Here is a 13139-nt window from a genome sequence, read left to right as displayed (position 1 = left end):
TGAATTACCCATACTTTAGAATCCTCGCGCGCGGCAGGAGTAAACAGCTGCGGCAGTCACTGCCCCCTGCTGACTCACGGCACGCGAATCCGACCCGGGCCCTTGTATACCACACGTAAAAATACATGGGGCCAAATTTACAAGCCCCTTACGCCACTTTTGCGTCACTTTTCCCATGTTAAAAGTGACGCAAAAGTGGCATAAGGGGGCTTGTAAATCTGCCATATGGTGTTATGTCGACGTAGCGTAGCAGGCCCATCTACCTCCTCCACAGCTAAACATCTGCTGAGCTCCTGTGATGCCATAGGTGGCCAGTAGCACCCACTGCGCGTGCGCACAACCTACCCTTTCGAGTAGATGACAGTCTAGGCCTCACAACCAAAAATACTTTTTAAAACATCTCCATTGCATCCTATGGGCAATAGTATTCTGACACTACTAAAACATTTGAGTTACTGGTGTCTCAGGGGGCAGATCACCTCCTACAGCTGCTGCTGTACTGTTCCATGTAGGTGCTTTCACAGACCCCCTCCTAGAATACCCTCTCGCTGCTCGGACACATGTCACTGCGGCACCTCTTGCAAACACCCCGTCTTCTAGCTTCCCTGTATTTCACAAACTACAGCCCGGCAGCCCAGCAATGGCATCCCTCCCCCGGAGCCCGGCTCTAGTCTATTGCCTCTCCTTATGGGCTGAAATGCACTGTCTGCACGCACTGAGTCACTTCCCCGCGCGCTGCCACCCTCTTCACGCACTCTCCAAACACAACTTCATCCTGCGCGCTCCCTGCACACTGTTAATGCGTGCCCTGTCCTTCCAGACAGTAACTCCCACACTGCGGCCCCACTGCACACCCCTGCCGTGGCTACCTGCACTGTGCCTCCCCATGCACACACTCTCTCTGCAGTGACTTCCCAGCCGATGACTCCATGCATACACTCACCCTGCACACACTCTCCCTGCAGTGGCTTCCTAGCTGGTGACCCCCATGCAAACACTTTTCTTGCAGTGACTTCCTAGCCAGTTACCCCCATGCACGCACTCCCCCTGCACACACTTTTCTTGCTGTGACTTCCTTGCAGGGGCCCCGATGCACGCACTCGCCCTGCACACACTTTTCTTGCAGTGACTTTCGATCCGGCTATGGTGACTTCCTAACAGCTGGTAACTCTGGGTAAAGGGGCCAACCCCGATGCAGGCACCCACCCTGCACACGCTCTCCCTGCAGTGACTTCCTAGCTGGTGACCCCATGCGCGCACTCTCCCCGCACACACTTTGTTGCAACAACTTCTGCAAGAAGCCTCTCTATGCACAATCTCACTGACACACTCCCTCTGATCTAACGTCTGCACAACGGCCCCCTGTGCAAACAAATCTCTGAAGACACGAGCCTTGCACGCACTTTCCATGAGGGGGTGTTGCAGCGCTATATGTCCTGCCAGTGCGTTTCCAGTGCACCACCCACACACACTCACTCACTCCTTTCCAGACCTCACTGTGGCGACGCTTGCACCTGCGATCACTCCCCGAGTTACACCTACACCAGCCGCGCGCGGGTCTTCCGGCCGCACCCCTTCAGGAGCGCTCTTTTCCACCTCTCCATCCTTTTGTTGCCCACCGCTGCCATGGCACCCCTCGCTCTGCCAGGGCCCCCATTCTCACCGTATGCATTTCCCCCTATTACGTTTGCAAAGAGACCCACTTGTGCAGGGCTCCTCGTGAAACCCTCAGTGCCATTCTCACACCAGCCATGCCCCTGTGCAGGGCATCCTATGCCCCCTGCAGGGCCCTCTCTGAACCCTTTAGTACCCTTTTCACCCCCGAAGTGCTGCTCGGTTACTTCAGTGCCCTATCCCTGCCTATGCAGCGCATCTGTTACCCTTTCAGGCCCCCTCGCGCCTGCAAAGTGCACCGTTCACACCAGGTAGAGTTATGTCTCACCCTTCGCTGTGCCCTCTCACCCTCATCATCGCCTCGTTGCTCCCCAGCAGCACCCGTATTATTACCCCTCGCAGCGCCTCTCTCCCTCTCAGCGCCTCTCTCACCCTCGCAGCGCCTCTCTCCCCCCCAGCAGCGCCCCTCTCAGCCTCGCAGCGCCTCTCTCCCCCCCAGCAGCGCCCCTCTCAGCCTCGCAGCGCCTCTCTCCCCCCCAGCAGCGCCCCTCTCAGCCTCGCAGCGCCTCTCTCCCCCCCAGCAGCGCCCCTCTCAGCCTCGCAGCGCCTCTCTCCCCCTCGAAGCGCCCTCTCAGCCTCGCAGCGCCCCTCTCAGCCTCGCAGCACATCTCTCACCCCCAGCAGCGCCTCCTTCACCCTCGCAGCGCCCCTCTCAGCCTCGCAGCGCCTCTCTCCCCCTCGCAGCGCCCTCTCACCCCCAGCAGCGCCTCCTTCACCCTCGCAGCGCCCCTCTCAGCCTCGCAGCGCCTCTCTCCCCCTCGCAGCGCCCTCTCATCCCCAGCAGCCCTCTCACCCCCAGCAGCGCCTCCTTCACCCTCGCAGCGCCCCTCTCAGCCTCGCAGCGCCTCTCTCCCCCTCGAAGCGCCCTCTCAGCCTCGCAGCGCCCCTCTCAGCCTCGCAGCGCCTCCTTCACCCTCGCAGCGCCCCTCTCAGCCTCGCAGCGCCTCTCTCCCCCTCGAAGCGCCCTCTCAGCCTCGCAGCGCCTCTCTCCCCCTCGAAGCGCCTCCTTCACCCTCGCAGCGCCCCTCTCAGCCTCGCAGCACCTCCTTCACCCTCGCAGCGCCCCTCTCAGCCTCGCAGCGCCTCTCTCCCCCTCGCAGCGCCCTCTCATCCCCAGCAGCCCTCTCACTCCCAGCAGCGCCTCTCTCCCCCTCGCAGTGCCTCTCTCCCCTCGTAGCGCCCCTCTCACCCCCAGCAGCGCCCCTCTCAGCCTCGCAGCGCCTCTCTCAGCCTCGCAGCGCCCTCTCGCCCCTCGCAGCGCCCCTCTCACCCCCAGCAGCGCCTCCTTCACCCTCGCAGCGCCCCTCTCAGCCTCGCAGCGCCTCTCTCCCCCTCGAAGCGCCCTCTCAGCCTCGCAGCGCCCCTCTCAGCCTCGCAGCGCCTCCTTCACCCTCGCAGCGCCCCTCTCAGCCTCGCAGCGCCTCTCTCCCCCTCGAAGCGCCCTCTCAGCCTCGCAGCGCCCCTCTCAGCCTCGCAGCGCCTCCTTCACCCTCGCAGCGCCCCTCTCAGCCTCGCAGCGCCTCCTTCACCCTCGCAGCGCCCCTCTCAGCCTCGCAGCGCCTCTCTCCCCCTCGCAGCGCCCTCTCACCCCCAGCAGCCCTCTCACTCCCAGCAGCGCCTCCTTCACCCTCGCAGCGCCCCTCTCAGCCTCGCAGCGCCTCTCTCCCCCTCGCAGCGCCCTCTCATCCCCAGCAGCCCTCTCACTCCCAGCAGCGCCTCTCTCCCCCTCGCAGTGCCTCTCTCCCCTCGTAGCGCCCCTCTCACCCCCAGCAGCGCCCCTCTCAGCCTCGCAGCGCCTCTCTCAGCCTCGCAGCGCCCTCTCGCCCCTCGCAGCGCCCCTCTCACCCCCAGCAGCGCCTCCTTCACCCTCGCAGCGCCCCTCTCAGCCTCGCAGCGCCTCTCTCCCCCTCGAAGCGCCCTCTCAGCCTCGCAGCGCCCCTCTCAGCCTCGCAGCGCCTCCTTCACCCTCGCAGCGCCCCTCTCAGCCTCGCAGCGCCTCTCTCCCCCTCGAAGCGCCCTCTCAGCCTCGCAGCGCCCCTCTCAGCCTCGCAGCGCCTCCTTCACCCTCGCAGCGCCCCTCTCAGCCTCGCAGCGCCTCCTTCACCCTCGCAGCGCCCCTCTCAGCCTCGCAGCGCCTCTCTCCCCCTCGCAGCGCCCTCTCACCCCCAGCAGCCCTCTCACTCCCAGCAGCGCCTCCTTCACCCTCGCAGCGCCCCTCTCAGCCTCGCAGCGCCTCTCTCCCCCTCGCAGCGCCCTCTCACCCCCAGCAGCCCTCTCACTCCCAGCAGCGCCTCTCTCCCCCTCGCAGTGCCTCTCTCCCCTCGTAGCGCCCCTCTCACCCCCAGCAGCGCCCCTCTCAGCCTCGCAGCGCCTCTCTCAGCCTCGCAGCGCCCTCTCGCCCCTCGCAGCGCCCCTCTCACCCCCAGCAGCGCCTCTCCCCCCCTCGCAGCGCCCCTCTCGCCCCTCGCAGCGCCCCTCTCACTCCCAGCAGCGCCTCTCTCCCCCTCGCAGCGCCTCTCTCCCCTCGTAGCGCCCCACTGAACCCCAGCAGCGCCCCTCTCAGCGCCTCTCTCACCCTCGTAGCGCCCCTCTCAGCCTCGCAGCGCCTCTCTCAGCCTCGCAGCGCCCTCTCGCCCCTCGCAGCGCCCCTCTCACCCCCAGCAGCGCCTCTCCCCCCCTCGCAGCGCCCCTCTCACCACGCTCTCGCCGGTCTGTTGCACATAGCCGATGTCTTCTATGGCCCTGATGTTGATGATGTGGATGCCCTTGTCGTCCGCCGGGATGGCGCTGTACCTGTCGCTCGCCCGCATGGTGTCCCTGTTGGCGGCGGCGGGGCTCAGCTCTGGATGCTGCCCTCCTCCTGGAGCCGGGCTCTGGCACTCTAAGGTGAGGGAGAAGAAGACACGTGTGTCAGGAGCCGGGAGCCGCCTCTCCGCCTCTCCGCCTGCCTGCTTCCTGCTGACTCCCTGCCAGCCTCTCCACTCCCTGCTGCCTCCGTGCGCCTGTCCCGCCGGCTCCTTCAAGGAGCGAGCGAGCGCTTGTTAACTGTACACGTCTGTTTACTAAAGACCCGTGCCAGGGACTCGGACGTTCACACAGTAACCAGCCACGCACAATCACACTTTCGGCCTGTTTGTTGCTCTTGTGTTACGCACTGGCTATTTTTATTCCACCATTTTCACTCTTGGCAGCTTGTAGTTTACACTAGAACCCTCATGAACTACGTAAGCATACCCACACATGCCCTAGAACACATACACATGTATGTATACACTGATACATTTATATATCTAAAAATAAGATATCACAACGCCCATAGAAACATACTTATATATTTTCATTAAAAAAACACAAAGGTGAAGTTGATGTAATAGGTGAGTATGTCAGTAACAACATAAACATTTTGAACTAAAAAAGCACAAAAGTTCGCAAGTTTTAGTTACTTGCATCCCAGCCATGCACTGCTTATGACCTCACATATCACATCACTCATGACATGTTCTAAGACATCACTTATGGCATCACTGATAAAACCTCACATGACATCATTGGTGACATCACTGATGACATCAACCAATGAGTGTGTTAGTATGTTTTATAGTTTACATAGCGCTGGGTACCATCTTACTTTCTACCTAATTCTGTACATCCTGCGTCCAGCTAATACGTTCAAGTGTGTACAAATTGCATGTGCTCTTAATGCATCATAGGTGTGTAGAGGTTTTAAAGAGTAACTCTGTGTCCAGAAGATAATTGTTGACTTGTGTCCAGTATGTTGCACACAATTTTTTTGGGTCTGCTAGAAAAGTTTCCAACAGGGCAAAGTTTCTACACAGTAGATACTTAGGGCCATATGTATCAAGCACTAATGCGTTCGCAAACGTCGGAATTAGTTTGCGAACGCATTAATGCTAAATGGTATGTACGAAAGAAATCTGCGTGCAAAATAAGGAATCGCAAAATTTGTGATTCCTTAATTTGCGATTGCATTTAAGGAAACGCAAATTTTGCGATTCCTTAAATGCAATGTAAGAAGCATTAAAAAAATGGAAATTGGCCTTAAGGAATCGCAAATTACCACCAACTTCAAGTTGGTGGTAATTAGCGAATTCCTTGAAAAATGCACTTTTTTGCATTTTTCAAAGTGCAATGTGTAGCACATACATGCCCTTAGGGCATGTTTGTGCACCACATGTGCACCCATGCTAATTTCAGGGGTGCAACAGGCTGTCCTTTGGACACCCCTGCACCCTTGAAATTATTCTCAATTTGCGGTTCTCAAATTGCGAATCGCAAATTGAGAATAACTTCCCATTCATTTCTATGGGCCTCCTGGCTCATAGAAATGAATGGGTAAGTATTCCTTAATTGCGATTCGCAATTTGCTAATTGCAATTAAGGAATACATCGCACATCGCACAAAAATTGCGGTTTTGTCCATACATCCCTCCCTATATGCGATTCTCAAATAGCGATTTCTAAAAAATCGCTATTTGAGAATCGCAAATCAGGTTGTTGATACATATGGCCCTAAGTATTGTTAGCAGCCTAGAGTTATTAGAAAGTATCGTCTCAGCTCGACAATTTATACATAACAAATTAACCTATGTACATATACTTTTTTTGTTTCAGAAATTGGGCTACCTGTTAAGTTTTCACCACAGTATGAAGGCTGCAGATTTTATGATCTTTAGCACCTACAGACCTAGGTTATTTTTAGCGAATACTGTATTTTTTAGGTCGAGCAACAGCGCGCATGCACTGTCTGCAAGACCTGCAGTAATCGCGCTATAGGAGTGTAATCTGGCATACTGGCATGCTTCTTGCAATTGGTTAATTAGTGCGTTGATTTTTGTTTCCTTACTTCTTTCGTTAGGGCTCTGATACATCATTTCAGGGTTTTCACTAGGAGCACCAGTCAATTACAGTACCCTTACTGTAGTAAGTGTTATTTGTTATTTGGGGACTACTTGTTTAGTTAATTTAAAGCTAATGTGTGCTAAGGCGCATCTATACTTTGTTAACGCTAGCAGCCACCCGCTTTCATTTGTTTATGCACCAATGTGCGTGGCAAGTTTTTTTCGGTTTTTGGTTCTCCTACAGCTACCAACTGCTTTTAGTCAACAGTATGTCTTGGCTGCAACATTCCCACGCAAGTTACAATTTAGAACCACATGGTGCTGTGCTTTATATAGTTATATAGTTTAACATCGCGGCTGGTACAATGGCTAGAACGTCTACTGATAATCAATAATCCTGAGTTCAAATCCTGCTTTGTTCACTTGACACCATGTGATCTTGGGCCGCTCTATTTATCTCCCCATGGTACGCTTGGTCAGGCTGAGCGTTACTGCAGTAATAGTCCTGGGTTCAAATCCCGTTGCTCCCTTGACAACATTGTGTGATTTTTGGCATCTTGCTTCATCTCCCCATAGTTCGCGCTCCTCAGTGGCTGTTTCTTCTGACTAGTTAGAAATGGGTTTGTACTCTGTCTAGTTATCAGCATGTAGTCCTTGATATGCTGCGGACCTGCTGTGGAGTAAATTCCTGTTAAATATTGGATCCAGTAATTGGTGCCCAATGGTGTCCTTTGGTTTCAAATTTTATCTGTGTTATTTTAATAGTTCTGCTCCCACTCATTACTAAACATACATAAGGCACTGTCAAAAGATCCACATACCACAACTGGACACAGTGGAAACCATCTGCGACTGGTCTACTGGAAGTTCGCACCAGGGAGCACTCTGAGCTTAGAGTAACCGTTGACTTGCGTTTATATTAATATAAAAACAGTATTTACCTCGGTACGTGACAAACATTTGCGCACTGTTGGGGTGGGCAATTGGGACAAAGGAGTCACTTTTCGTGCTTACAAATAAAACTCATATTAACGTGGTGCTATGTTTGCCAAAATAACAGCTTTTTGAGTTTTAAGACCGGGGCTCCCCCTGTTATAAGTACAGAGCGGAGTAAAGAGGTGGCGGTCGGTGAATCTGACAGCATAACATCACCGACTATATGGTAGTATCTTGTATGTTCCTTTCAACTCAAATAGCTGAGGCTATTTTCACATAGGTGCTTTCTTGAATACCACTGCCCGTGCTCACCTTTCGATGTACACTGTCTAAATCTAGATTGATACGTAAACAGTTCTGCTGCATGCATGGCTGTGACGTTATGGCTTTTCTACACAACAAGGGAAAACCCAAAAGGAATATCGCTAGGGTCCTTGGGCGGTTGCTTATTACACAAAACAGGGGACCCTAGTCATTTAGGATCGCATGAATGATAGACACACACTAAATATTATGTGTGTCCTTTGTCCAGCCGGACAGCACTTTATTTAGCTAGAATGCCATATAGTGATACAAATAATCAACATTTATACACAAGTGGGCACAACCTGTGACCCACAGAAGACAAGACAAAACAGAAATAAATTATGTAAGGGCGCACAAGGCGGTCTGTACTAGTAATTTTTGTGTAATATGTGACGTTATGGCTGTCAAATCCTGGATGTTAAAAATATATTTTTATGAATTGAATGTTCTTAAATTGTTTATAAGTTTTGTTTCACATTGTATGTGGTTTTACGTTGTTTTAACAGACTTTTATGGATAACTTTGTGCCCGAATAAAGATGAAATTGAACTGTGTTCTTTTTCCTCACGTGTTCTGTGACTGCTTACTGATTCTGCATCACTCTCTGTGAAGGTTGTGTCATCCAATCCATGTTCTTTTTCCTGTGTTCTCTTATTGCTTATGGATTCTGTGTCTTCCTGTGTGTGTTCTGTTTCCTCGTGTGTGCTGTGACTCCTTACTGATTCAGTGTCAACCTGGCTGTGGACTGTAACATCCAGTGTGTATTCTGTTCCCTCATGAGTGTTCTGTGTCTCATGACGAATTCTTCATCTACATGTTTGTGTTCTATGCTTTCATGCTAAGGTCGACCGCACACCTTTCTTTAGATTGGCCGCGTCTAAAAAAAGGGGCGTGGCTGCCATTAAAGTGAAAGTGCAGCATGGTGTGCTTTTAGAAAACAGCATTTGCAATGCAACACATCTAGCATTTGCAAGAATTTGAGCTATTGACATTGTAAATGACAATGCCTTTTATTTCTGTTTTAAAACCCAAAACATAAATAAAAGGCATTGTCATTTACAATGCCAATAGCTCAAACTATCAAAAATGCGAGACCTATTGAATTTCAAATGCTTGTTAATAAATGTTACTTAGGGAAATATATATGAAAGCAAATGGATTCGCAAACGCCGAAATTCGCAGAATTCTGGCATTTGCGAACCCATTTTCGCTAAATGGTATGTATTAAACATTTTTGGTGCAAAATAAGGAAACGCTAAATTTGCCATTCCTTATTTTGCGATTGCATTTAAAGAATTGCACATTTTGCAATTCCTTAAATGCAATGTATCAAGGAAAAAAACATTCCAAAATGCCATTAAGGAATCGCAAATTACCACCGACTTCTAGTTGGTGGTAAGTTGCGAATTCTTTTAAAAAAGCATTTTTTTTAACCTCAAAAGATGCCATGTGACGCTCATACATGCACTTAGGGCATGTATGTGCTCCATATGCGCACACATGTCATTTTCAGGGGTGCAGCAGGGTGTTCTTGAGACACCCCTGCACCCTTGAAAATATTCACAATTTGCGATTAGCAAATTGCGATTCATACATTTCCCCTTCATTCCTATGGGCCTCCTGGCCCATAGAAATGAATGGGAAATTATTCATTAATTGCGATTAGCAATTTGCTAATCGCAATTAAGGAATTTTTAGGAATCGCTAAAAAGAAGCGATTTCCTACATACATACCATTTTGCGATTTCTAAATAGCGATTCCTTAAAAATCGCTATTTAGGAATCGCAAAACGGAATGTTGATACATATGGCCCATAGAGTGTACACTGTTCTTAGTCAATACTTTTTACTACTGTGGTGTATTTCTCATGAGAGTTTCATTGTCTGCAAACAATGTGGTATAGAGTAAACTCTCTCTTTAAAGTAACCACTGTTTACAGTATCCACTTATTTGCTCGTATCGTAATGTAGGCTCAGTGGTTTGATTCAGATAAAAGCTGTCTATAGTAGGAACTTGGCTTTCTCAGGCCAGGTGTATACATATTGAACACCCTGTGCAATAAGGGTTTCCCACATATCTGTGGTTGATTGTAAATATGAACTAGGCTAACTGTGAAGTTATGTTATGTTATATTTAATTTATACAGTGCACAGCTACTCGAAAGTGTCCCGGTGCTAGCTATAGAGAGGAACCGATGCACACAAATCAGAGACTGGAATAGAAGCGTTTTTAATTTTTTCTTGAACAACAATGGGTCCTGGGTGCCCCGAAGAGCCACGGGCAACATGGTCCAAGCCAAACTGGCTTTGCGCACAAAGGAATTCAAACCAAGTCTTTGGCGCTTAGACCTGGGGGTCTGTATCAACAGCTGAGCAGACAAATGCACCTGTCTTACTGGTGTACAAAAGGAAAACCTATTCCGCAGGTAAACAGGGCCTAGCCCATAAAGGGCCGGATGTGCGATGGTTAGCATTTTGAATTTCAACTGGGAGCCAATGCAAGGAACGTCGGTGGGTGCGAACACTATTCCTTGAAGCCAAGCCCAAAAGAAGTCTGGCCGCCGAGTTATGGACAACTAGCAGTTTCTTAATAAGAAAGCCCGGACTGCCGACTAAAAGGCCATTGGCATAGTCCAATCTGGAAAAAATAAGGACACGGACCACAGTCTCTCTAGCACTACCTGGCAGAAGAGGTAGAAACGTCCTCAAGATTTTTAGAGTGCCGAAGCAGGTACCGGCCAGCCTCTTCACTTGTGTGGAAAAGTACAGGTTTTCATCGAAACAGACGCCAAGGTTTTTAGCGGTGCCTTTGTCAGCAGTTGGTCGGGGAAAACCAAGAGGCCAGTGCCTTTCTATGAAGTACGTTGTGAACGAGCCATAAAGAAGCACAGATTTTCCTTTATTGCATTTCAGCTGAGCATTTGCCAGCCACTGAAAAAACGAAGACAGACAGTGTTGGGCCACCGTCACCAAGTCATCCTCCTTGCTCCATGAAAACAGAAGCTGGGTTTCCTCAGCGTAAGCCAACACTTTAGCCCTTAATGACTCCTCAAGATAAACCAGCGGAATTGAATAGTTGTTAAAGAGCAAGGGTAGTGTATAGTATAAGGTCAATGTTGCACATTACACATGCTTGGCACACCAAAGGGAGTTGTGACTGTCATGGCATTAATGAGGCTACAGATTATTACAAACTATTTTGTTCTCACTCTTGGACCTCTAATGCCGTATTAGTTTATAGAGTAATGTGTACAAAAGCAGATTGGATGATGTCATTAGTGATGTCATCCATGATGCCATTTGAGATGTCATAAATGATGGCTTAGAACACGCCATGAGTGATGTAATATGTGAGGTCATTAGCAGTGCACGATTGGAGTACAAGTTATAATTAGCTCTGGTAACGATAACTGGTGAATTTCTGTGTTTATTTTAGTTCACAACATTAATGCCATCACTGACATATTCAACTAACTATCATATTACTTTAAACTTTGTTTTTTCAGTGTATCTCTATGATTTTATTTAAACAAAAACAGATCTTTTTATCACATCTTACCATAACGTAACTTTAACCTTTGGTTTTGTCTAGTCTAGTGCATACTCTACATTACAGCTGCGTAAAGGACTATGAGGTAATGTTTCAATTGACCCATTGTTTGTGTGATTTTGACAATGAGATTGTTCCTTGAACGTCTACATATAGACATGAGTGACAACATGAATTCTTGTATAGAGAAGATGTTGAGACTACATATAAAGAGTTGATGCTTCACCAAACAGGAGCACTTCCTCTTAATTATATAAAGTAAGTGCTTCGTTGTTTGAGATATCCTCATATGCCTCTGCATCAAGAAGCGATATCAAAATCGGTAGGAAATGCAATTTAGTCACTTTGATAAGGTGAGCTAACGAAATGGTGGGAACACAGTTGAATATTACTAATGTGAGCGGAGTTTGTAGGTGATTTTTCACATTTCCATACTTAGCAGTAATTAAAAGGGAGAACAATGGACTCTGGTCTCAGACCAGGAGATGACAAGACGGAACCCACTCGTCTTGGACAGTTACTATGAAGAGATGGTGCCCCCATAAATCAATGATACATTCACCTCCATCTAGGATTTCAGATCGTTTTTTAAGGTGAAATTGTACAAAAAACACACTTGCTTTGCCTTAGCCAAGTGCAACAAGTTAGGATTTGTCCTTTACAGAAGTGGTTCTTCAAATAGAGCAACTGCTGAATTTATATTTTTAAGTGTTACCCTTTGCAATGATTTATCTAAAAAGAGTACACAGTTTTGCACAAAATATCTAACAATTGGAGTACTTTCTACTGGTTTATGAGTAAGTGCTACCTCGTTGGTTGAACATCTAGTGAATATTCTACAGTACACGTGCGTAATGTAACCACAAGGTACTGTTTCCACTGACCTTGTATATGTGTAATTATGGCAGTGTGATTATTCTTCAGCGTCTTCATACAGAAATCAGTGACAAAATTCATTCTCTTATAGAGAAGACGATGAGACAACAGGCAAAGGATTGAATCTCCACCAAAAAGGGTACTCCCACTTAATTATATGAAGTAAGTGCTTCTTTGTTTGGTGGAGATATCCTCATATTCCTCTGCATCAAGCACACACTATCAAAATAGTCAGGAAAAGTACTTAGGTACCTTTGGTTGGGTGAGCTGTTCATCCGCCTGGAAAATAGCAGGAACACCATTTTTTTTTAAGGGGAGGGTGATACTTACCCCCACTCAACAGCCTGTAATGACCCCAGGAACACCATCCTCAGGGTTCTACCTTTAAAATAGGTGGGTGCCCAGGGCACACACAAACATAAACATTGAGGGATGTTTGGAAAGCCCTAGAGCCCCGGCAGCCCCTGCTGGCTCCCTGCATTTTGTTGGAATCGACATTACTCCCACTTAGAGGTAGCAGCTATTTTGCTGCTCCCTCTAGGTGGGAGCAATTTCTTGTTCTGTTTCCCTGCCTGCATCAGTGGGGTTTAAGGAAACAGACCCAAAGTCAGCTCGCCAGCTGGCGGGATAATTTTTAAAGGTCCGGCCCACTGGGAGCAGATTTTGTGTCTGTTCCCATTTGTTGGTATGTTTTGAAAATGCACCCATCAGACGGGAGCAAACAAAAGTTTCTCTACCAATGCCGGTGTGGCAGGGAAACTGCTGTGTACTGGTGGTGGGCTCCCAGAAGCACGTAAAGTTAGGCAGCCCCGGGGAATGGGTTCCCTGGCCAATAAAGGCTTCGGGAAGGGTGCCGTTAATTTAAGTTGCGCGCTTGGGAATGAGGTTCTAAGGGCTTTTAAAAGCTCGGGAAGGATGACCAAAGCCCCCCTCCCCAT

The 13139-nt window shown here is 49.4% G+C and overlaps 1 protein-coding gene across 2 annotated transcripts in view; it reads right to left on the bottom strand.

Moving 5' to 3' along the window:
- The window catches only part of ANO1 (anoctamin 1), a 780986-nt gene that overhangs the window by 464164 nt on the left and 303683 nt on the right, over positions 1–13139 (bottom strand). For both annotated transcript variants that reach the window (XM_078684271.1, XM_078684272.1), the window contains exon 2: positions 4371–4555. In XM_078684271.1, the coding sequence (XP_078540397.1) occupies positions 4371–4555 (185 nt within the window). The remainder of the gene's footprint in view (positions 1–4370; positions 4556–13139) is intronic.

Source organism: Lissotriton helveticus, chromosome 3_2 (genome assembly GCF_964261635.1).
Source record: "Lissotriton helveticus chromosome 3_2, aLisHel1.1, whole genome shotgun sequence".
NCBI classification, from domain to species: domain Eukaryota; kingdom Metazoa; phylum Chordata; class Amphibia; order Caudata; family Salamandridae; genus Lissotriton; species Lissotriton helveticus.
The sequence above is the reverse complement of the archived record's forward strand: the minus strand, read 5'-3'. Positions and strand labels throughout refer to the sequence as shown.